This window comes from Centruroides vittatus, unplaced genomic scaffold (assembly GCF_030686945.1).
Source record: "Centruroides vittatus isolate TY-2023 unplaced genomic scaffold, ASM3068694v2 contig_1317, whole genome shotgun sequence".
NCBI lineage: Eukaryota > Metazoa > Arthropoda > Arachnida > Scorpiones > Buthidae > Centruroides > Centruroides vittatus.
In genome coordinates, this window is record NW_027120840.1 from 65,671 (window position 1) to 91,396 (window position 25,726).

Below are 25,726 nucleotides of genomic sequence, written 5' to 3' on the forward strand. Positions count from 1 at the left end.
TGATCGTCTTTGCACTGCATTTATCATCCCGCGGCACCGGGCACGTGGTCTATACCTCCAAATATTACCCCTATCCGCAGAAGATGCCAAGTTCTGAAGTTTATCCCGGTCGTTATCTGGGTAAAGGCACGGTTTCTTACATATTTGGAGGGAGGGATGTGGAGTTGTACTGCTCCTTTCGAGATCCTGGAATTTATCTGGTGTCCGTAAGTATATTGCTTTATGGTAAATATTCTTTAGTTTGCACGCTGTAACCTTTAGACACTAGGCAAATAACTCGTTTATAACAACAGGGAGGGGAAGATTAATTATAATTATTCGTTCGTAAGGTTAAATTCTTCATTAACGCAACCTTCAAACACCAGGAAAGTAACTTTTTTGTATTGTTTTAGTGTTATACAACTCGGAGACAAAGATAATCTCGCGAACGAAATTGATTCGCGAGGATCGATGATGCGGTAAGAGCGAGGATAATCCTTTATTGTGCGCGCGCGGATTCGGGGGTGACGACGAGGGCGATTCCCCCGAGATTTTTATTGCTAATACGAGCTTTCATTATAGTACTGAATCCTTATAGGATTTGACTTAAGACTTGTTATGGCCCTAAGCTATGACTCCACCGAATAAAGTAGAAATGTGGGGCCTAAGCTGTAACATTAGGTCCTTCCTAGCTGTACTCACAATGCCAGGCCCTAAGCAGTGCGGCTTATAACCGGGTGCTAGAATTTCACTTTTCAAGACGGCTTAAAGAAATGAGGCACGTTGAAGGTGTAAAAGTACGTTTAAAAAAATTTAAAATCCTCACGTGACTCGCTTCTGAATTGGATGCCAAATTACCACCCAATGGCGATGGGTTTTCGATCGAACCCAAGCACGAAATCGTCAAGAAATCAACAAGCGTATAAAGAACGAGCAGTTTATTGGCTTCGACTCTCACTAAAAATTCGGGTATTCTATTTATAGAACTTGTAGAATTTCCGGAAAAACGGCCTAATACTAATATTTCAGATGCAGTTAGTTAAACATAGACAATTGTTTTGCCTAACTGAGGGTACGCTGACCTTGCTTTACAATCGATAAAACAAGCTCTTAAACGGAAACCATTTTTTAAAATTAAATTGTGGAAACAGAAAAGTAATGGGCCTTACATGAAATTGAATGAGAATCTATTCGTCCAGAACGCACTACAAGTAATAAATTCGCATTGCAAAGCTTCCAGATGCTGCAAGGGACTTCAAGAGGCTTCAAGTTCTTGGGGTGTGAAGAATCTAGAATTTTACAGTCAAGTAAATTGTAGAATATCGAATTTAAAACTGAAAATAGTATCGTTATAGATACGTGTTCCGAGTGAAGAACGCTATTGAGAATGATCAAGAGCGTAAAGCAGCCAATCCTTTGTTAAAAAGGCAACGTCCTTCGTGTTACTTTAGTGTAATATTTTTTTTTTTGCACGATCTACTGACCTACAGCAATTAAACAATATCTGGTCTTTCTACATTTTGTCGCTTTCTCATTTGTTATGGGTACATTCTATCCATTTTATTAATTACGAACGTGCCCATTCTATGGGTATATTCTATAATTAATTTAATTATAAACGCAGATTTTATTACGTATGAAGGAGATCGAGAAGTTTCTGCTCCTCTTAACCATAGAATTTAGTCAGAATCCATGAAAATTTGACTAAATTCCATGATAATAATTTAAAATTTCTTGCTGTTTCGAGCATACTTATTTTACTCTTCAAGCATTCTTTTAGTTTGCGGTGAGATAATTTTACATCTGTAAAGTTTTAACGATGTTAAAACAGTAAATTCATCAATTTTACAAAAAATATTCCATGTTTAACAGTCATTTACTCATTCCAGAATATCATATGGGTGAAGATCGATGGACCCTACCCTTACTATCATTATCCTCCTCCTTATCACTGTCCCTACTGCAAATACAGGACGTTCTCCGCCGATGACTATCGTTACGACGTGTACCAACATCAAGGAAAGTCTATTTTACGCATACGTGACTTCAGATCCAGCGACCAAGGAATATACAGATGCAGCGCTACGTCCCAGTATCCTTATGGAAGATACACAGAAACCGTTTATAAAATTGTCAAGGTTTGAGAAGTCCCGTTAACAATTTACGAATCCTTAAAGGATCAATTTTAATTGGGGAGTGGTTTCTGGGTTTATTGCTCTTTACCCCTATCGGAGCCATGATATACTGGACCTCGGGATACTGATCTGTAACTAACTTCCTCGGGATGGAGTTAAAGAATGAGGGACTCGACAGATGTTAATTTTGAAATTATCATTCCAAAGATATTAAAAGTATTGTTAACAATAAAAATTAGGCATGACAATTCAGTTAAGAATGCGAATTTGAACAACACAAAGTAATTTGGAGTCTTTTTAGTTTGTCCTCCTCCTGCAGGAACACCCAAACAAGTGTTATTGATATTTTTATAAGCTCCTCCTCACCTTAAAAATATGTAAAATTGCCTTTTTTTAAAATTTTCTGACACTCACATGCTCCTAAAAAAGTAATTTTACATATTTTCATGTATAAAGAGTCTGTAAGAAAAGGGTTTTTCCACTTATTTAGTGTTAGAACATACCAGAAAGTTTTAAAATTCTGTTTATCTTCAAATTATGTATATTAAAAACCTATAGGACAAGTTTTTGATCTGTTTAATCCCATTTCTGATGTCATAATTTTGTGGTGACCAAGTGAAAATGGTCGACATTTTATGCTTTTTATTAAAATTAAACGGTTAAACCATTGAAATTTCAAGGAAACTATTCTGACTTTTTATATTTTAATTCAAAATGTCCTTCTTACCTACATTTAACTGATAAACGATCGAGCGAAGTCAGCTTAAGCTAAGCTTAAGTGATTTTATTATCGGTTACGGCCGTCGTAACTTAACAGGTTCCGCAGACTAACTCCTCGCCGAACAGTCGAGTTGAATCTTCATTAAAATAAATTAACTTTACCGTAATCCTCGTTGCTTAAAATTTTTTTAATAAAATTTGTATAAAAGTTGAATAGATTCAAATTAAAAATAAATTTATTATTATTTTTGAATCTATTATTTACATATATTTCTACCAAACTTGTTTATATAAAATTTTATCATGATCCTTTCTTATTTACAATCTCCCTTTACACATTATATATTACTATACAAATGGTTTGTGTCTGAAATACGACGAGAGCTGCAACTGGGTGGAAAATTAATGAGAAATTACCGAACAGCCAAAAGAAAGAATTATTAAAACTAACCCAACGAACTTCACTGTATAAAATACAAAACAGATGCTCATTACGAAGCATATTAGAACATCTAAGAGATTCATTTTTCTTTCGGGAAACCACATTTTTAAATAAATTGCTATGAAAAGGGTGAGCAAGTTATTGGCATGGAAATATATTATTAATAAAATATAAAATGTAATTTGAAATAAAATGTTTTGATTGATAGTTTGACATTTCCTGTACAGTTTCAATTATTACAATTGTCCCGTATGCCATACAATCACTTTTTTATCTTCGCTTCCCGAAACCACTAAGTCTCCTTTTTTTGATACTGATAGACAGGTAACCGGACCTGAAAATAAATGTCTAAACGTCTATTCCTTGTAAGAAATTTGTCAAATTGTTTGCAACTCACCGCTATGTCCTGCTATGGTATTTACTAACTTTGCGGTAACTAAATCCCAAACCATTATCTTCCCGCTTTCACTGCCTGTCAGAATAATTAAGCCATCCCAACATAGACACCTAATGAAAGTACTGTTTTAATTTCTCACATAAGATATACTTCTGAATAATTAGGAGATGTATATTACCTTAATTCTTCTCCGGCATTTTTGCTAAGCAACTGTGTTCCCGTTTTTACGTCCATTATGTTTAGCGTGTGATCCTTACCGCACGACGCAACTTTCTCTCCATCTAAATCAAAAAAGACACGCAGTTAACTTTCATTATAGGCATGATTTTAAGCACATAATTGCCAAAATTTCTAGCATTTAACAGTACTAAAATCAGTAATTTGATTAAGCATCAGCATCATGAAATAATTCCTTACCTGGACTGAATGACACAGCATAAATCATTCCAAAATGTACTAAAATAGAAAAGAACCATTAATATGACAAAAAATAATAAAATAAAATGAAATATGTATTTATTTACTGCTGAATTGTCCAATTAATGTAAATGTTTGTAGACTCCAAAAGCTAATATGGCCTTCGCTAGTCCCAGACACTAGCAATGAATTGTCGTGAGATAAGTCAACGCAAGTTACGCCCGTCTCGTGATCTAATTCGGCCTGAAAAAAAGTTTTAAAATAATTCTAGTTAAAAATTCTTCATAATAATGAGTGAGAATACAATAAAAGTAACTATTTAATATAGTTTTTATACTTATTGTTTTCACCGATAACATGAAATCATGATACAAACCACCTATACAATATTAAAATGCAATCTGACTTACTACTTGATAAACAGAGCATTGCTTTAAACTAATTAAACTATTCCTACCTTCAATAGACTATGAAAAAAGTATAGTGATGTTTAACCAATTAATTAAAGCCAAGACATTGAAAGGAGACAATGTATGCAGACAAAGCGGTAATTAATGCACCATTCCTTCAAAAATTATAAAATTATTTATTGCCATTTGCATTGTATTTTTGTGGAGTGTGATTTCTGGACAGATATTTGAAGTGTAACACTTTATATTGAAAAATAAGCAAAACAAAAAATGTTTTATGCTTAACAATAATGAAGCCATCATCTATTAATTAGCTTCAAAATGGAAGTGCATTATCATCAATATATAGTGGGGCTTAAAAAACTGTTAACCGAGATACATTTAAAACAATTATTTTCTATTTTTGACTCTTTTCCTCATAGGCACTAAGAGGGGGTTTCCATCATAACCATCATGGGTTTGGCCATGCCCACAATGTTATCCAGAAGGTGAGAAACAGAGCCAACATGTACAGGTCAGAACACCCAAAATTCTTAGGATTTCTGACCTACTGCATTGGATCCCAGAACCCTAGAGTGGTTGACAAACGTCTTAATCACCTCAGCCATCTGGCCATCATTAAAACCATTTTTAACCTTAATTCAGAATAGAATTAACTCAGCTTCAATCCCGTTTATTGGCAAAAGTTTGTTAAAGTTAATTACTTACATATTATATGCATATTTATTTTATTGTTAGTATTTTATTATTACAAAAATTGTGTTAAAAAAAATGTGATTTTTATGTAAACAAGCCATTATCTCCAATGTGATCTTAACAAACAAATGACGATACAACCTTCAAATATATTAAATATAATTGAAAAATTTCCATATTATTTAATTAAAAATATACTTTTAATTAGCAAGGAAGAAGATTGTATGTAAAGTAAGCTAAAATATGTATAAAGTCAATTAGTGAGAGCAAATTTTATCACACAAAATTTTATTTTTGTAGCTTTTTTAGATAGAAAGAGTAGCCAAAGTCGTATAATTTCTCACATTTAGGCCACAAGAACGAATAATTTAAATATTTATCAAATTTTCACTTAAACTTGTAATATTCTATTAGAACTTTTATTTTAAGTGACTAACTAAATGGGTAGATTTTTGTGGAAATTTTTATTTTACATTTAAAGTAAAAATTCCCACAAAAAACTACCCATTTAGTCAGTCATTTTGACGTTAATAAGACATAAAATCAATAATTATCAACTTATTAATAACTATGAAATTGAATAGAAGACTCAGTTATTCTTAAAAAAAACCTAAAATTAGTATATCAAATTTTGAATGATGATATTTTTAAAACTATTTCTGCTTTACGGGCCCATAACTGGGACAGTTGTTTAATAAGGGACAGTAGACAGGACCTAACAAATCCAGGCCTTGCCATGCACAAAAAAAGTCCCGAGGTTCCATGCATGGATTTGCTTTCCAGGTCTATTGTGGCAGCAGGTTGATGTCTTGACTCCTCAACCATTCCTGTCTCAATATTATTATTATTTTTGACCAATTTTATAATTAAAATAAAACTCAACTCCAACAGATTAGTGTTCCCATATCAAAGGAAAAATTTATTGCAAATATTAATATGAATCTTAGTTCAAACTGTATAGTTGTCACAGATAACATTACAGCACCCAGGCCTTTTCAAGCTTATATATAACAAGGAGCTTCTCTATTATCAGCTTAAAACCTCTTTGGTTCTTTATGGGTCTTTACCTAAGCAAACAACCTCATGGCCATGGTTGTAAAGTCATGCACACTCAAGTTAATGTGGACTAAGGAGGTGACAAGTTACCGAAAATTACCAGTCTTATGGTACAGTGTAAATAGAGAAATTTTTGTAAAGGAATTATATGTGCAAATTCATATATGTATTAACTACGCACCAGTATTGACTATTTCTATTTGTCATTAAATTTTAATTTAAAAAACATTGACTATTTAGTGGCAACTTTAATTATAGGGTAGCTCTATTCTTATAAGTTTTAACTCTATAAACGTTTTACATCAGACTTAATATTTCATACAGCACGATAATTTGTACGTTGACATTTGCATGGTGGCATTTTGCGGTGGCATCTTGGAAAAAAAAAAATTCTTTGTTAACATATGGAATTGATGCTATTATCAATTGTTGCCAGTGAATAATGATAATTTATTTGATCCTATTATTACAATATACAGATAAAAATTAGATAACATGTTTTTTATTTTTTTGGGAGAAAATGATAAGTTTTACAGAACGTTGAGTTATTGAGAGTCAAGTTTCAGGGATTCTACTATAGTACCAAATGTTTATTGAACAACTGCTGTCTTTTAATATTCTCTTATTTCTTGCATTTAAACTCTTCATCAAATCTTTAACCCCCTCACAATTTTCCTGCCTGATATATCTCCAGTCCTTTGACGTAGTTTTCTCTCCTGACAATAATCATCATCATTAATTTGTCTGCTCATGTCAATATCAATTATTTATTTTCCAACCATTCCTTTACTTCCTTTTCCCTTCTCCTTACAGTCCTCTCTGTCATCTTTCCTATCATTCATCTTATCCACTTCTCTTCTGTTTCATCTAAGCCTTTAAGAAGGGTCACCATAAGGGAAGTGGTGACCCTTCTTAAAGGCAACTTGGAATCCTTCTTAACCCTAGATTAATATTTTTTTTCAACCTTTACAATCCGTAAGTTATATTCAAGTATCGGCTGCTATTAAGGCATGGGTTATTAAAATTTTACATTTATGATTATCGATATTCTTATTCTATATGTCTTCCACTTAAATATTTGTCAATTCTTTCTCGATTTGATGAATAATTATCCTCTTCATTATCATCATCATGTTGTTGATAAATATTCATATCCAGATAGCCTATGGGAATTAAGGACAATATGGTATCACATGTGCTTTTCAACCCTTTCAATTCCTAGTTTATTATTCAGGCAGGGGTTATTAAATATGGTAAATCATTTCCTCATCAACTGATAAAATGATATATTTAGTACGATATATTAATATAAACAATGTATTATGCTAATGAGTATAGTGTAAAATAGATTTTGTGCATTGAAGTTTATTATGTCTAAACATAAATGCTTGAATATTACAGAATCACACAAGTATTATTGTGCATTTTCTTTTTGTTAACAGTGCAATACCTATTTAACAAATTTTCTACATAGAGAATTCTCCATTTTTCCTGGAGGCAATTCATTTTATGAAAGTTGGACTTTATATGTTATTAATATACAGTAAAAATATTTTAATTTGATAATTACCATTAATTCATTACAATTGTATGGCCTGAGACATTGTTGTTGATTATATTGCCAAACCTGAAAAATAAAAAAAATGTACAGTCAATTTTAATTTGTCTTTATTTTATACAAATATATTCAATTAATGTTATAACTTATCCATATTAATTAAGCAGAATATACTACATAACAGATGATAAATTATAAACTATTATCCGTTTTTCCGATTTACACAGATCTTGTTTCAAAAATTTTCTCCCGAACAGTTAGATGACTGGCATGCATCCATTGTTAATAGGAAAAGTATGGTATACAGGGCCAAAACACTACTAAAATTGAGAGCATTGTGACAAAAAATTTCAGGCTGGCATTGTGATGACGTCACTATAAATAACTGTTCATTTATATTACGCTCTCTTATTGCCATATTTTATCAACTATTAAACTGAATAATGATGTTATATATGATGGAATAAATCATTTTCTTGTTCGATTTAATATTTAAATATAAAATCGAAAATCTCAGCTGAATTCGAACATGGAGTTCCGGATCATTCTCAACAGAATATTTTTATTACAGTTTGTCGAAAAGTATATTTAAATTCAATTCTAAAACCATTGTTGAATAATTTCTATTAAAAACCTCTTTTAAATATAGAGCAAGATTATAGATAAAAGTAGAAACTAAATTAAATTTCAATAGAAAAAAAAATGTATAAGTGATAAAGTTTCTTTTGATGTGGTGAAAAAATCTATTTTTGTTCGCTTATTTATGTATTTCTCGGCTTTCTCATTAATTTAGATCCCATATTTCTAACAAGCAACTCACTATCTCACTCTTCTCAGTCCCTGAATTAATATACTCAAAAATTTAATACTAAATTCATCCAATTTACAAAGATTAGAAATTCAAATCTATTTTATATTCTTCTAAACAATTCTAATACTAATTTAATTGAAATTATTTTAATTTACAAATGAAAACATGTCTGTTGTAGGGCCAAATTCACTTAATAATTAATGAATTTATTACGATAATTTTATTTAAATCACGAAACCTTGTAAACTTATTAGTGCAGTTCAATGATAAATATGCTTGCTTTTATCACTAATGCAGTATGTATAATATATATACAAGGTCTTCCAAAATGAATACCATCACTTCAAATTATTGTAATTAGGTTAATTATTTTCTGAGAAGTATGTAATGCAGTGGCGTGCGGTGACATTTGACAATAGGGAAGCTGTGCCAGCCTCGGATAGAATCATTGGAAACGTTACACGATATTTTGGTGTGTAGCTTCCACCAGCTAAACTGTGAGGTTGCTCTGTAAAGTGCATGCGCGAATGCCTGTAATCTGGCTGCTTTATACCATTCAAATATTTTGGTCGTGGAAGCTGTTCTGTATTTGACAATGCAGCACCTCCATTGGGAATACGTATACACAAATTTATATTCAAATATACAATAGCAATCTTATCATTTTTTCACATGTAGTATAGAAAATTGTAAAAAGATACATAATGCATTATAATAAAATATTAATTTTAAGTAATCCAAAGTATGTTAAAATATGAAAACAATCGCACAATATGTATTTATATTTTAGAAAATACAAGGAAAGCGGCGCTTCCACAGCTTTCACGGACGGCATGCCACTGATGTAATGTATACCAATTAATACAGTAACTGTCTAAGTTTGATTTCGCATCTGAATTCGAATGTCTTCTTGTCTACAATCTCTAGGAAGCACTATAAACTGTAAATGGCACCTCTGAAACAAAGAAAGCATTTTGTGTTCTGCAGTTTGCAAAGTCAGAATCACTCATCACAGTTGAACATGAGTAATCTGCAAAAGTTGTAGAATTGTGGCTGAAGTGAAAATAGATATGCTGAGGGAGGTTAGAAAAAATTCAAGTGTTGGTTGGATGTGTGCCATTTGACACGCAGTGCATACATCGAGAAAAAGTAATGGGCAAATGTGAAACGTCAACATTTTTCAATGTTTTAATATATGTTACAATGTTCTTGAATAATAAAATATATATATAAACAAATACATGTAATACATAAGCATATACACATTAAACAAAAGTGTAGCCACATAGTAATATTTCTAAAATACAAGAATTAGTATACCTTTGCTGTAGCATCCCAAGAGGCAGTGGCTAATATTCCTCTATTCCAAGAAATATCTGTAACTGAGATGTTAAGACTTTTTATTAACTTAATCTCAACAAAATTTAAAGTATATATGTAGTGTATTAAATATGCTTAAATAATTTAATAGATACATGACTATATATTGATTGAAAAACTATTTATTAAAATTAGAAGCATAAAATTCATCTCGATAACACAAAAATTGAAACAAATTTATGAAATTAAATTATTTTTATTCGCTTCCCGTTGCAGGAACGTGTTGTATTGTGTTCCAGAGCTGAAAATGAATACAAGTTAACATAGGTCAATATTGGATTTGCTAAGTAACGATTATTATTTACTAATTTGTTATCGCTGAATGTGAAAATGGCATCAATTGTCCTCCATCTTGTAATTTTTATGTAACACTCATCGTAATGTTACTTTTTGTACCTTTCAGAGTGCATGATATACATTAACAAGATATCTTATGCCAAGGTAAAGGAAGACATGATCATGAGGACCTCACATAAAGAATTGAAGAAATGACGAACACGTTACAATAACTGACAATAAACAGTAGGCATTAAAAAGTTTTGTGGTAGAACTTAAATATTTTCTTGACAAAGCACAATATCTTGAAAACAAAAATATCATTCAAACAATTTTAACAAACTTTCATAAGTTCTGATGCAATATGAGTCCTAAGTTCCATATTTGCATTCTTACTTGGAACACTTCTCTCAGAATGCTGATGCCACAAGTAACAAACACAACAAAAGATTTCACTAAAAAAATCAAAATCACGGAGCAGTAATAACAAGAATGTTGGAGTGTGCACGTGCTAGCAAATTATTGCCGGTCCGTAAAAGCAAAGTAATCCTATGATCATTTTGCAACACAAGAACACGTTTCCAAAGAATTTAATTGGTTGCAGATACACAAATTGTTCTGATGTGTGCAAAAGAAAAATGTGCAGTGTGTAATGAGTGCAAAGTTTGTCTAAAGTTACCTTTTTGTTCGTATGTCTGTAATCTTACCGACTTTGTAATACTCAAATGCATAATATATGTCTATTAGATTAGTACTGGAGGATAAATTTCTTTAGTGACTGTGCCTAAACCTCATTTGATAAAAGAAAATGGATTACATATTTGGAATCAGTACATTTCACCTATTTTTGTCCAAATCTCAAAGTTTACAGATGTTAACCTGTGTAACTGAATTTTAAAAAATTTGTCTCAATTTTTTTTTACAAATAAATAAAAGATGAAATTACTTAATCAACTACATACAACCTTATACAGCAGCAAAAATGTTTATTAAACTAATGCTTTTAGTCATATTTAATGACCTTCGTCAGGTTCGCTATTCAAAAATTAAACAATTTACAAAAGCTAATGAAAAATAGAACGAAAACATTGGAACACCAAACATTCAAATGCAAGAAATAAAATATTTTACAATCTCTTACACTGTTACATGTGGAAAAAGATTGTAAGAGATTGTAAAATATTTTATTTTTTGCATTTAAATGTTTGGCGTTCCAATGTTTTTGTTCTGTTTTTCGTTAGCTTTTGTAAACTGTTCAATTTTTGAATAGCGAATCTGATGACGATCATTAAATATGACTAAAAGTGTTAGTTTAATAAATATTATTGCCGCTGAACGACGTTGTATGTAGTTTAGTAGATAACTGCTACTGAAGCAGTTATTTTATGAATTAAAGTTTAAAATAAATAAAATTTTAAGGTAAATGTTTAAATCATCGAAAAGTAGAATTTAATAAATATACAAATATGAAATTCTTCAAAACTACACTTTATTATTTTGCACATAACATCAATAAAGTGATAAAAAAGTGTCTTATTTCATATTAATGTTAACAATGTATATAAATCAAACTTAAGACTTATCTTCTGTATCTTCCGTGCCATTTTTATAACAGTTAATACCGTAAAAAAAAAAAAAAATACTATTTTAAACTTGGAAAATATTTTCAAAAAAATTAAATATGTATATACAATAATCAGAATTTTGTATAAGAAATGCAAATAAAATTATCGGCACTAAAGTTAGAAATACTGATATCAAAAGTCAATTTATGAAAACTATTAACAGTTCAAATAGTAAAAAATTTGACGTTAAACGTTGATTTAGATATGATATTATTTACTTTAGATAACCAATACTTTAAAAAATTAAAGTGCTTTTAAATATAAATGGAATAACTTCCTATGGAATAAAATAACGAAAACTTTAAGTAGGAACGTAAGTAAATTATGATTTATCTGTTCACACAATTCAGTTTATCTTACGTAATTTGATTTTTGGTAATTATTAATTTGCTTTAAACTTAATTCTTTTTTATTAATAAGATTAAAAATATTAGTTTGATTGTAGTTGTTATGTGACATTTATATTTAAATATTCCCAAACAAAGAGAAGTTTTTTTTATTAGAGTCTATATGTATTAAATTGAAAATAAATGGAGTAAATACGAAAATGTACATGACCAATAAGTTTTAAATTCTTCAAATCCTACAACATCCAAATGATTTAATATGATGTACAAATAATGCCTTATAATATCATATATATATATGAGATGATGTCAAGTACATATTTCTAAATATTCATCGTTCAAATATTTTATCATACGTGCACACACAATATCAAACAAACAGCTACATTCTTTATCAGGTTAGTTAAGGTTAATTATTTATTAAGTTTAACTCGATAAAGAATTCAGCTATTCATTTGATATTTGAATTAATTATCAATTGATTGCATGCTATTAAACTGTACATTAACATTAAATGATAAAACTGGAAAATGATTAAGTACGATTCGGTAACCGCATATCTAAAAAAATGCCATTTAAACATTTTCTGTTCGAATAAGTAGAGACTTGTTTGTTCGCAAAGGCCTTCCATGTAGGCTGAAAACATTTGAATGACATTTTTTCCCAGCTGGACTAGATATAAGGTTACTAAATCATATCAAACCATACATTTACATATATATATATATACACAGTAGGGTCCCGCTAGTCTGAACTAATTAGGACTGAGCCCTGTTTGAATTAGCTGAATAACTGAAATAATGCAGAAGCACGGTAAAAAGGTCTGGTTTATATAGATCCAACACCATCAATGACGTCAGTACCCCACCATTTATTTCATCTGACTTGTACTCAGTAGAAGGCACAAACAGTTAACAAAAACAATTTTTGTAATTTTGAAATGGCAACCTGCCTTTATTGTTTACCTTAAAACTATTTTAACTGTGTAAAAAATCGTTGTTTTTAATACACAGTCCAGGAGCCCAATCAGTTGACTGATGCTACTGTGTGAATTAGCACACTTAATTGTGGATGTTGAATGTACTCTTCATTCTACATTATTTTAGTTTAGTTTAGTTTGCAGCTACAACACGCATGTACATTGAAAGATAAGCTGGACGTTTTGAAAAAAGTGGAATGAAACTGGCAGCAGAGTTTGGGGTGGGCAAAGCCACAATAACCGACTGGAACAAAACAGCACAAAGATCGAGCAGTTTCGTGATCAATCTTTGATCGGCCATGTCAAACACTGATTTATTAATTTTGTACAGTATTAATACAGTACTACAATAAAACACAATTTTTTTTGTGGAATTCTAAATGTTTTTGTACAATTAATAGAATTTAAATTTAACTGGAAAATATAAAAATGTATATTTTTGCAAGCTAAAATATTTTCTCTCCTCTAACCGAAACATGCTCGGATTAGGCGGATGTTTAGATTAGCAATGTTCGGACTAGTAGGACTCTACTGTAGGTATTTTATATATATATATTTCATATTAAGTATATATGTATAAATAAGTAATTTTATACCACATGTATTTACATGTATGTATGTACAATATGAAATTTTCCTGATATTAAAATATCTAAAATATTCAGATTAAATAAATATATTTAATTTAATATTACACTGTAGCACTATAGCACAATTTAATTAACTAAAAGATCTTACTTTTGAAATTTTATTTTTAACCTAATGAAAATATTTAATTTTAGCACTTTGTGAAGATGATACACATGCTGTTGTAAACATGAAATGAATAATACAACATCAATTTAGCAACAGAATTATTTTTGCATCCAACATTTTTAGTTTACTTCAAAGATCATCTTCAAGATTCTTTAATTTCTAGAACAACACATAAATTTACTCTTTAATTACTAATTCTTCTGGAAATTAAAGATTCTTGAAAATAAAATAGACAAAAAATATTAGATGAAAAAATAATTCTGCTGTTAAATTGGTATGGTTTTTAATTGTTTCTGTTCACAAAGATATTAAATTTTCGAATAATGTTTTGGTGTTAAAATATTATATACTTAACGGCATTTTTGATGGCAAAACATTTATAAAGTTAATTATCCCGTAGAGTTTATAATTATCTAATACTTACCTGCATCGTTATGAGCCATTGTCGAACTTATAATTTTTCCATATGAAATGTTATAAGTATATCTAAAATACAAATAATCATTAAGTAACTGATTAATTAAAATATATTCATATAAGATTAATAGATTAATAATAAACTTAACACATAAAACTGCTTACATGAAATTGTCCCATGAGCTAGTAATCATAGTTTTGTCGTCATCCATTAGATAACATGATGATAATGCCTAAAAAATATTTATTTATATAAATGTTTTACAAAATTTTAACGATATTCATAAAAACATACCATGTTCGATATGTTAATACTTCGCAACTGTCTTTTATCTTCTAACGAATACATTTTCAATAAACTATCTGTAAAGAATATACAGATTAATAATTCAAAACCTGTTGTTATTTAAATAATGTTTTGATGGTATATCTTATAGAAATTTCTTTAATTATCCATTTAAATGATGACAAAAGATATAATAATGCTGTATGTGAGGATGTGTAAGGGTATTCCTGGCCGGTGGAAACTGGAGACTTAAATCCCAACTTCTCGGACACCAGTGTGAGGAATATTGACCAATCTTACTTGTCTTTGGGTCCTTAAGGTGAAAGGTTACGACCCTCGCTTTGCCCACGATTTGTCAGGATGATGTGAGAAAGCCTTTTCATATACGGGTAGTGGTTTGCTGGACGCAAAGAGATTCACACAGAGACCAAAGTGACAAAATTTATCGCGTTTAATTTAGTAAAGACATGCTTACAATGGGTTAAACAATCTGGATCTGGGGAGGTAAGTCCCACACGAGAGAGAGAGAGAGAGAGAGAGAGAGAGAGAGAGAGAGGTCATCTCTAAGATTATGAGTTCAACGTGGAGAAGGTTCATCTCTGTTGGTCCAGTTGTAGGGGTCTGAAGAGGCTTCGTCTCCAGCTATACTGTGCAAAGGTCCAAAGAAGGTTCGTCTCCAGCACTGTCTTCGATGTTGGAGGGATGGAGAACCGTCACGGGACAGTCCGTCCTAGCTTTCGGAGTTTGGTATTCTTTCTTAGTTCGGGTCTCCTGGAATGACGTTCTCGAACACCACTTCACAACCTCCCTGTGTCCTTGAGATTTCGGGCTTTTATAACATTTTTTTACCTGAAATCCCAAGGTTTCGGTTGGTCCGAACGACGGTCCCTTGTAATTCTATTGGTCCCTGGTCTGTTTCCAGGGATGTGATTTGAGCCGTGGGGTAACCAAACATACACTTCTGGGCCATTCCCCTCCGGAGTTGGGTCAAGCCCTTCTCTGGATGAAGGTCCCGTAAATTTGGATCTAATTTGACTTGGAGAAGGTGCAGTTGGATCCAGTCAGTCCCATCCGCCACCCCCTCCAAAAAGAGCCAAACAAATTCCACTTTGAACTCGGTGTAAGTTGACCGACCAAAGACCGACCCGGCAGACGATCCCTCAGTCGTTCTCAAGACATACAATCAGAGATCTGTTAATTAGGTTGAGAATGCGACAATTAAATCATCTCGTGCCCCGTTCCTCAGCCACACCGGTCCTGTTTACGAAATAAGTCACCAATTTAATAGCTCTAACTCGACAGTCAGTTTCCCGACAGGGGATGTGAAGTCCCGGCCTCACATGTAGCTATTAATTTAGTTAGAGTGATTAGTATCATTGTTTAACCTTCACTATCTAGAACTACTGTATAGTCTATTTAGCAAAGTGGCATCTTTATTTTGCTTTTTAACAAAAAGTGGAATTGTTTCTTACAAATTTTATTTTTAAAAAATCAATTCTATTTGTTACGTACCACTTGGCTATAAATTTTCTTTTAATAATTCCTATAAAATATTTTATGGACTTTTAACTTGGAAATGTGCTGCTGATATACTAAAATGAGTTGTGTTTTATGTTTATCACATCAAAAAAAATTTTGTAAAATAAACATTAATTTGTATCAAATAATATTAATATAATTCTTTGGATGTTTATATAATTATTTATCAATATAATTAACTTTCTAAGATAAGATATTCTAACAAACTTGTGGTAAATATCTACAGCCAAACCAGCTAGTCGTCTTTTTAAACATCTAAAAAATGAGGTTGAAAAATTCTGAGTTTTTCTTCATCTAGTAAGAACTTAACAGATGCATAGACAAAATTTAGGTACTCTAAAAACTGTAATAACTCACCCCTAGTGTCATACTATGCAATCAAGGTATCACTTATGTATCTTAAGTATAGGAATTGGGAACTTAACAGCAATTGTAGCCATAAAGATCCGTTTTTTTCTGTACCTCTCTTAACTATTTCTGCCAATACAACCGTTAATGAGGAACCCATTGGTACTCCTTACCTTTGCAGATAAAAGCTATCGTTAAACTAAAGGTAATTGTTGTAAACAACTAACTCCAGAGTGGCTCTCACAGCAAATTCCTTATTGATTATAAATTATACTTGAATTATACTTGAAGTCTAATTATAGATTCAAAAAGACATAAGATGACAACATCAATTTTATAGAAAGTGTAGGACAAAGGAAATAAATTTCTTAGCTCCTTAAATATTCAGTTCTTAGCATCCAGCAACAACAAACTATATAGAAATAATCTCCTGTGAGAAAAATAAACTAAAGCTTTTTCTAAAGTAGGCAGGATGAGACATTTTGTTTATTAAAAATTAAAAAGGCCAACCTTCTATACAGGTCTTTTTAGTGGGCGGGCATCTGTTTTTTACTGTACAACTGTTACTTTTCAGAGCGTACTCTTCTCTGTCTACTACACGCTTATTTGTACTGCTCGCACCACTCTTTATTTTCAGGATCTCATCCAATTGGTCCCTGCGTATCGCTCTACTGTTCTCTTCTTTCCCCCCTTTTTCTCCCCCATCCTTCTCTCACCCTCTCTATCACCCCCTTTCTTATTGGCAACACCCCTTGGTATGCCATTTCTTTCGCTCACTATCACTGTACAGGTCTTCACCTCAAAAATAAGTGTTGACACACAATGTTTAAAGAGGATTCTAATCTACCAGACAACAAAAAGAGTATAAATTAGTTAAAATGGCTGACTATATTTTTTTTTTTAAATTAAAAATTTGAAGAAACTAAGTCATCTTCCTTTCTGCTATGTCCAATCGTGTTACTAATATTTTTCCTTCAAGATATCAGCAGGAAAGATATTTTTGAATTTTGAGCCAGAATACATAATTATTTACAGATACATACATATTAAATAATTAGTTATAATTACCCATAATTTTTGGAGTGAGTTTTATTAAAAGGCTTCTAGGATCAGTAATCGCGATCCTTGCTCCCACTTTATATTGTGCCTCTCAAAAATGGGCTTATCTCCGATTGTAAATACAGTCAAATCAGTCTATAATGGAACCCATATACAGTGAAACCTGTCCAATGTGGAAAGAGAAAATCAAGCCGTATAGCAGAAAATTCGGTATCCTCTTCCATGCTCAACTGAAAGTTTTGGCATATTTTTAACAGCTGTCTTTACTTAACATAGATATGTGATTTAATTATAAAGTTGTGAAATTTAACACATTACTACTAATGAGAGATGGTATTCTTTGTTTAGAAGCTTATTTTATACTTTCTATGTCATATTTTGTTTGGATAAAATCAAGTTGAAATGTCTGCAGATAAAATGCACATCATGAATATTATGCTTTTTAAGTTTTGTAACGGATATAATGCTATACAAACAATAAAAAATACTCGTAGTGATTACGGAAAACACGCTACTAAAGTTTGAACACATCAAATGCGATTTTGAAACGTTTTGCTCCGAAAATTTTGAACTAAAAGATACATTTTTTTTTATAAAAAGTTAAAAAAAGACGCAGTCGTTCCGGAAAAAAATTCTTCTAGACGATCACCATTTATTTTCATTCTTGTTCTAGAACAAACTTCTTAGATGACCAGACCTTCCTTTTTAGGCTACTTAGCCATCTAATGTTAAAACGTTCCTTAAAACAGAGTTAGTCCAATTAAAATTTTTGAGAGATACATAATACATGGACCGCCCAAAAGCTGTTGATAAAGAAAAATTGCAGGAAGTTGTTGTTAAAAATCGACTAACAACTCGTGAACTGGCAACAAATCTTACAAACAGTGTGTCACACACACAAATCTATCAAACAGTGTGTCACAGACACACAATTCATCTGCTTGAAATGGTTGTATTACATGATTTTTTTTCACAATATGTGGAAAACAAACAAACTGAATAGTTAATTTTGTCTGACTAAGATAGGTGGCTCTAAGGTTTCATTTTATTTTTTAATTAGTTACTCATTTTTTCACAGACGACATATATAGTTAAAATAAAAATATTTGTTATTAACCGAAAATTTGTTCTAGCAAGTCGTGATTGTTCTGACAAATACCTAGGAACCACTGTGTTTGATTAATGCGATTTTGATATACACGGTGGAATCAAGAGATTAATTAATTGCATTAATCAAGACATATCTGTAGTATGTAACCTGTATAGAGAGGTTTCATGTCGACATCACGAGTGATGTCATGAGCATACACAATTGTCCAGTGCCATCTTTGTGACTCTTTGTGACTTGTTTACGTTTTGTGTGTGTTCACATGCGCACTAACTGGAGTTTTTGTGTTGTTTTTTTTTTTTTTTGTTGCGAATATCACTATGGTGATTTGTTGTGTAATTAGGTGTAATGCTAGTTCACTCAAGAACAAAGGAAATCATTTTTTAAAATTCCCGGCATTATTTGTCATCAAGGATCCCAAACTTAGGAGCTTTCACAAGGAAGGCAAACTGCATGGCTCTCGAGAATTAACCGAAAAATTTCGATACGAATAAAGTGAATATCAATACAAGAGTTTGTCAGAAACATTTCATTTCAATATTTACGTTAATAAACACTTAGTTGTATTTTAAAACCTAAAAGAGTTTACTGATTTGCTTATATTAATTTAGTTAGGTATTGTGCATTTATAAATGAATAATTAATGTAATTTCAGGCTTTAGCTAGTGCAAACTTATAAACATTACACATTAAAACTAAAAGCAAGTAGGCTTATTATATGCTAATTTCAACTAGAAAATAAAGGTACTGAACAATTTGAATTAAAAAAATTGCCACAGCTGTTTTTAATTAGACTTTTTTACTTTCAGACAAAAATTCTTAGTTAGGAAATACGTAAAAACACGAGTTTAAACAAACAAAAGAAAACATACCTTTCCAAGCAATATTACTTCGCTGTTATTCATTACTTTTACTTTTATATCAGGAGAAACTCAGCCACTTGTTAAATAGTTATGGGCCTCTAAAGATTTATAAGCTTTCATTTGTGACAGGGCGTAGAAATTTGTTATAAAAACCAAATAGTTTATAATGTCATCAAATTCTACTTTTGGCCACAACTCTTGATCTACGACAAAGTCTGATCAACTGGCTTCGTATGGATCGCCTTGACATAACGAAATTTTCTCTTCGTATAGAGCTGCATCTCGTCCTATTAGACTGCTAGAATAGCCCGCAAGAAAAGAATCTTTTTCACTTAATCCATGATAATAAAACTGCTGTATTTTCGTACATTTAAACTAAAAAAAGACGTCAAACAACAGACCACGGGCAAGCTAAGCGAGCGAAAACTACCACAAAAATGGTGAATGGGCGGTGCAAACATGTGTTTTATCACGTGACATGCGACCTTGAAACCTCTCTATAGAGTAGAAACCTGTCTACTACAGAAAAATTGCTCAGTCCCACAGGATTCTATTATAGACAGGTTTGACTGTATTACCATAAGAATTTACTAAGATAATATGCAATATTTATTTTCAATATAAGGATTTTAATTATGTTTGGATCTTTAAATTTAGCAGGTTATTTGAATATAACTAGTTAATATTTTACAATAAAAAACAATATATATTACCTTGTGAAACAGAAAAAATATTCTTTCCATCAGACGAAATAGTTACGTCAGTTACTTCTCTATAAAAATATTTAAGTTATTAAAACAGTCTTTACAAATAATTATGCCGCTTATGAAAAAAGAACATTACTTACTCTTTATGCAATTTATATTCGGTAATTATTGTAAGAGATTCCATATTTCTATTCCAATGACATTCTTGCATAATTGATTTTTTGTGTTTTAAAGATGGTTTATCTGTAAAATTAACAAATAATTAGTTTAAAAAAATCATTTATTAGATTAAATGTATCTAATTTTTTTATTTACTTGTATATTACTGACATTTATTATTACTTTATTTTTAAATTAATACATTTTTTGTATTTTTCGTAAAGAAGACTGTTTTGCCATTTATACCAGCGGTCGGCAACCCGTGGTCTGTGGACCATTGATGGTCTGCGAGAAAATTTGATCAACTGAAGGTTACGCGAAGTATTACGAAAGAAATGCAAAATGCTTAGTTGCTTTTTTCACTCATTGAGGGTTTTTAATCAAACCTAAAACCAAATACGAAGTGAACGTTATCAATAAATAATGAACAATAAACAATATTGAGTGCGATTGTCATCCTTCGTGGAAAGTGATAAGAATCCATAAACTAATTTCAAACAAGCAGCAATTAATGCAAGCCTACAGGCTTGCATTAATTTGTTATAATTAAACATGCAAGTTTCATATTAATATAGTAAAATTGAACTTTTATGACCATTATTCTACAGATTCTGTATCGTTTAAAAAAGTTCACGATAGTGGTCCGCAGGATTCAAAATTGTGAGTTTAGTGGTCCCCGAGGTCAGAAAGGTTGCCGACCGCTGATTTATACCATTCACCCTTTCATATAAATCTTTCAGTAATTCTTTAATGACAGAATGGAAGTAATACCAACAAATACATTAAAATCACACACACACTAAGTGTTTGGAAAAATTTACAACATAACTTACGAGATCGAGCAATGAAAGGAACTCGAAGAAAGTTATAAGCTAAGTGCATTTTAATTCAAAATTAAATTGTTATTATTATTTATCTGTTATTTTTTACTTTTTGACTCTTTCCACTTTGCGAGCACCGAGACAGCCCTTTTTACGTCCGTCCTGGCTGGCCCATAATGAAGGGCCAGGTGGCAAGAGAAGGCGCAATATATTCAGGAGAGATCATCTCCAAAAATTCGTGGTGTTACTCTGGGACTAGATACTGTAGCAATAGACCAATGCCTTCACCACCTCAGCCATCTGGCTGGCATACTGCCAATCCTCAACATAACAGAACAATAGAAAAAGCAATGATCCAATAACGTCAACTGTCTGTTATATCCAAAGATATCGCAACCAGTTACAAAAACTTTATGATGTACAGTAAGAGAGACAAAATAGCTCATATTGCAATAAATATGAATGAAACAAAGCTCAAGTTACTAAACAAGTTCAATTAACAGTTGCTTGTGCATACCTAAAGACATTCTGCACACTAACAATTACTATTAATATTCCCAAAACTATCCATTGACAAAATATATCTCCCAAGTTTGAAAATAAATTGAAGATTATCTTGCATAATATAGTGTATAATTGTTATAAATCCAAGCAAATCAATGGAAAATATGAAAAAAATTAGCTATTATTTTCTATTTATATGTATTTATAACAATTATATTCTATATTATGCAAGAGAATTCTCAATTTGTCATTTTCAAAACTAGTAGATAGAACAAGTGTATTCTGGAAATGATTTCTGCTTTGGCAGATGCCGAGAAATAAGCAATTTAGCCCGATATTTTCGGAATCCATTATGCCAATCTGTAAAAATATAAAATGTACTCATATCCGAATGTAAAAATAATTATATATGAAATATAGCATTAGACGGATGAAAGTTGAGACCAGACATAGAAAGCTTAGGAGCAGGAGGCCCCAATTAAATACATACAAACTTCCAGTTTGGACCAAAAGTCACGTTAATTCTGTTTATTTCAGTTCAAAAATTTTCTCCAGAATGGACATAGACAACTGTCACGACTCTGTCGTTAACCGGAAAAGTATGAACAGATGAAAGACACTACTAAAGTTGAGAGCATTCTGCAGCCCAGCGTTGTGATGACATATCAATAAATAATGTGTCTTACTAATAGATCTAAAAATATAAATCTCTCTAAATTTGCAGATCATAATTAGAATAAATACGAGGAGAAACTGTTGAAATTAATATGACTTAAATGTTTTAAAACAGTGGAGTAACTGAAATATTTGTTTTAAGGCTCATTGAATGAAATCTGAATTCATTAACTCAAATTCACTCAAAAAATGAAAGTTTAATTCTTTAAAATTAGATTTTTTTTAAATGATTTTGAAAAGAGGATTGACTTCTGGCTGCTCAAAATTCAATTAATATACACCAGATGGACAGATTTATAATTTTATGACAAAAAAAAGTTGGATACAGTGAACTCCAATAGAACGCAATGAAAAATTTGTGACTAATACTAATAAAAATTTCAATTTTGTCGTCTAGACATATGCATTTTCCTCTTCGGCTTCTAGGCCTTGGTTTAAACTTGCATAAAATCGTCTGATAATGCATGTCTCGATAACTAAATTTCCTATCCCGTACATTGGCTCGTAGTTTCATCCCTTTGAGCATCGAGTTTAAATTATTTCTTTTTTTCTAATACAAAATCTCCTACTTATCCTCATTTTTCTTATTAAAGAATTACTCTTTTATCACAAAAAATAGGTATTTTGCTTTTTCAATTTTTCCTTGCTATATTAGTCTGAAATTATTATTATTATTATTATTAAAAAATTCCATTTCTGTTTACTTGTTTTCAAAGTCAAAATATTTAATGTTATGCTGTGTCTGTGAATGATTTATTTCCTGTTATTTTATCATCCGCTCTTAACTTTGTATTTGACAAAAGGAGTTCTTTTGCAATTTGAGGCAACACCGGAGTTACAAAGTTATATATTAATCGTGAAATCACATTGGATGATTCGACCGTTTTAAAAAATTGATGCGTAACAAAACTTCTCGAAACCAAACTCTTTATTTGTGAAAACTATTTTGACGTAGTTTTCATCAGATTGGCGCAATTTCTAATGCAGAAAGTGCATTTAATTTACTTTTAAGGGTCGATTAAAATTACCGGTAAATGTATTTCAAAGTTTCAACTGATGTCCTACGTCTCTTAGTCTGTAAGTAGTTAAAATTTGGGTTAACGTGAGCCTAGGTTTACAAAATGGCGGCACTTCCGGTAATCTCGACGGCAAGTGTTTTTAGAAAATAAACGTAGATGGCGCCGATAGTAATGACGCTTTTGTATGCAAATATCCATCAAAAAATTCCGTTCTGGAAACATTAGGAATAATGTGAATTTCGAATTTTGGTTACGATGTAGATGGATTATGCACGTTGTTAACTTTTTAAAGCTGTCTGTGTTTTTTTAAAATCTGTACAATTTACTTGAAGTATTTATAGTTATTGAGGAGGAAAGTTTGTCAATGGTAAATATCATGTTAAACGTGTGTTTAATGTGTGTTAAACGTAATAAAAGTGTGTTAAAAGTGTGTAAATGAGGTAAAAATTTTGTAAATCTGAGTTAAATGTGTGTTTTAAATGTGCGTTTAAAGTGTGTAAATGTGTGTTAAACGTGTTAAATTTGTCAAAACCAAGGATATGTAATAGTGATTTCCGACTCCGAAAGACGGGAACGACACACGGAACGCTAGGTTACCGTGGATCGCAGGTGCCACCCTGTATGGAGATGCTGCCTATCTTAGATGAAATATGATATGAGATATGAATCGTAAGGCTGCAGTTCTTAAGAGAAGTAAAATTTATGTACAATACAGGCAAACTTTGTTCGAACTACTGATGTATAGAATCTCGCAATTCACTTCGTCCATACATTGATTGAATTTATAGGTAGTATGACGAGTTCATTATTTTTCGTTTCTGGTCCAAGAGTAGGAAAAGTAACCAAAAGCAGAAGAAAAGGTAAGTAGCAAATTTTCGTTTTAAAAATGATTTAGTTTTAGAATAAGTTTAAATATAGGCACGTTTAGGTTATTGTCGACAGTCGCCATTTTGTACACCTAGGTTCACGTTAAACCAAAATATCAAATTTTGGTTATCAGTTTGATTAAACTAACATAAAATTTAGATTTTAGACTTTTGATTCTTTCCATCCTGTGGGCACTAAGAGGACACTTTAATCATGCTGTGAGTGACTGGGCAAGTTTTATTGGTTTTTATTCTTATTTTCTTTCAGGAAAACTTTCAGTGTTAATGTGGGGAGGCTTATTTTGCAAATATTACTACAAAAGATACAAGACAATGGCCCTGTATCTTTTGTAGTAAAATAAATAAAATAAAATATATAAATTTATTTATTTATTTTGCTACACAACTAGAAACACTGCTCCTACATGGCCAGAAAATATGTAGGGACAATAAAGTTTTAATATATGTTATCACACATTACTTTAATTAATGTTAAATCATTGCACGCAGTGCTTCATAAAATAAATATTTACTTTTTTTAAATCTTTTTATTCTTAATTCATACAGAATTTATTTTTAAAAAGAATTCATAATATGCATATTCATTGAACTTATAATATGATATTTGATATCCTAAAAACATTAAAAATATAAATTAGCTAACAAACACATCCTTCCAATAATGCTTCTTATACAAAATGAATAATTACATTACAATGGGAGACGTCTACAAAACTGCTTGATTAAGAACTGAAGGAAAAATAAAATATACAATCAATTCTAAAGTTTCGGGTTATGCAACAGCTTTTTAGTGGTTACAATTTTTCGAGATATACACAGGGTGGCTCAAAGTCAGCAGAACATTGTAAATATTCAAATACTTTATAGCTTACAGACCATACAAAGTTGTTTGAAATGAGCTCCGCTTGTTCAATATACAAATTACAATGCTTAAATTAAATTATAACTTGTCTAAAATCCTCTGATAGCTTGATCGAGCGATTCCAAATTCGGCCGACGCCTTCCTTATCGATTTACCGGGATTGGCAAGGAATGCCTCTGCCACTTTCCGTATATTATCGTCAGTTACTGCAGTTCTCGGTCGACCCGATCTCGGTAAGTCTACCACTGCTCCCGTCTCTTCAAATCTCTTATTTAATTTGTAAATTGCCTGACGAGTGGGCGGTTCAGCAGTCGGATATTTTTCGATAAACATCTTTTTAACCGTTGCGTATTTTTTATCGCATTTCCACCAATTTTGTAAAAGAAAAACACGTTGTTCTAAACTCAGTTTACGGTGTCTATTCACAACTGTACCTGGAACACAAACAAAACACAGTTAACTGACTTTTTTGAGCCACCCTTTATTCT

The 25,726-nt window shown here is 31.3% G+C and overlaps 1 protein-coding gene across 1 annotated transcript in view; it reads right to left on the reverse strand.

Annotated features, from left to right (window-relative positions):
* Positions 1-2,781: 2,781 nt before the first annotated feature.
* Positions 2,782-25,726, reverse strand: part of LOC136990524 (protein FAN-like) — a 49,327-nt gene continuing 26,382 nt past the window's right edge. The window contains exons 21-32 of the mRNA XM_067288934.1: positions 20,452-20,554; positions 20,318-20,376; positions 14,697-14,764; positions 14,567-14,634; positions 14,409-14,470; positions 9,942-10,003; positions 7,823-7,879; positions 4,198-4,333; positions 4,091-4,129; positions 3,852-3,954; positions 3,674-3,783; positions 2,782-3,610 (exon numbers count right to left, since the gene is read on the reverse strand). Of these exons, the coding sequence (XP_067145035.1) occupies positions 3,513-3,610; positions 3,674-3,783; positions 3,852-3,954; positions 4,091-4,129; positions 4,198-4,333; positions 7,823-7,879; positions 9,942-10,003; positions 14,409-14,470; positions 14,567-14,634; positions 14,697-14,764; positions 20,318-20,376; positions 20,452-20,554 (965 nt within the window). The 3' untranslated portion in view covers positions 2,782-3,512. The remainder of the gene's footprint in view (positions 3,611-3,673; positions 3,784-3,851; positions 3,955-4,090; positions 4,130-4,197; positions 4,334-7,822; positions 7,880-9,941; positions 10,004-14,408; positions 14,471-14,566; positions 14,635-14,696; positions 14,765-20,317; positions 20,377-20,451; positions 20,555-25,726) is intronic.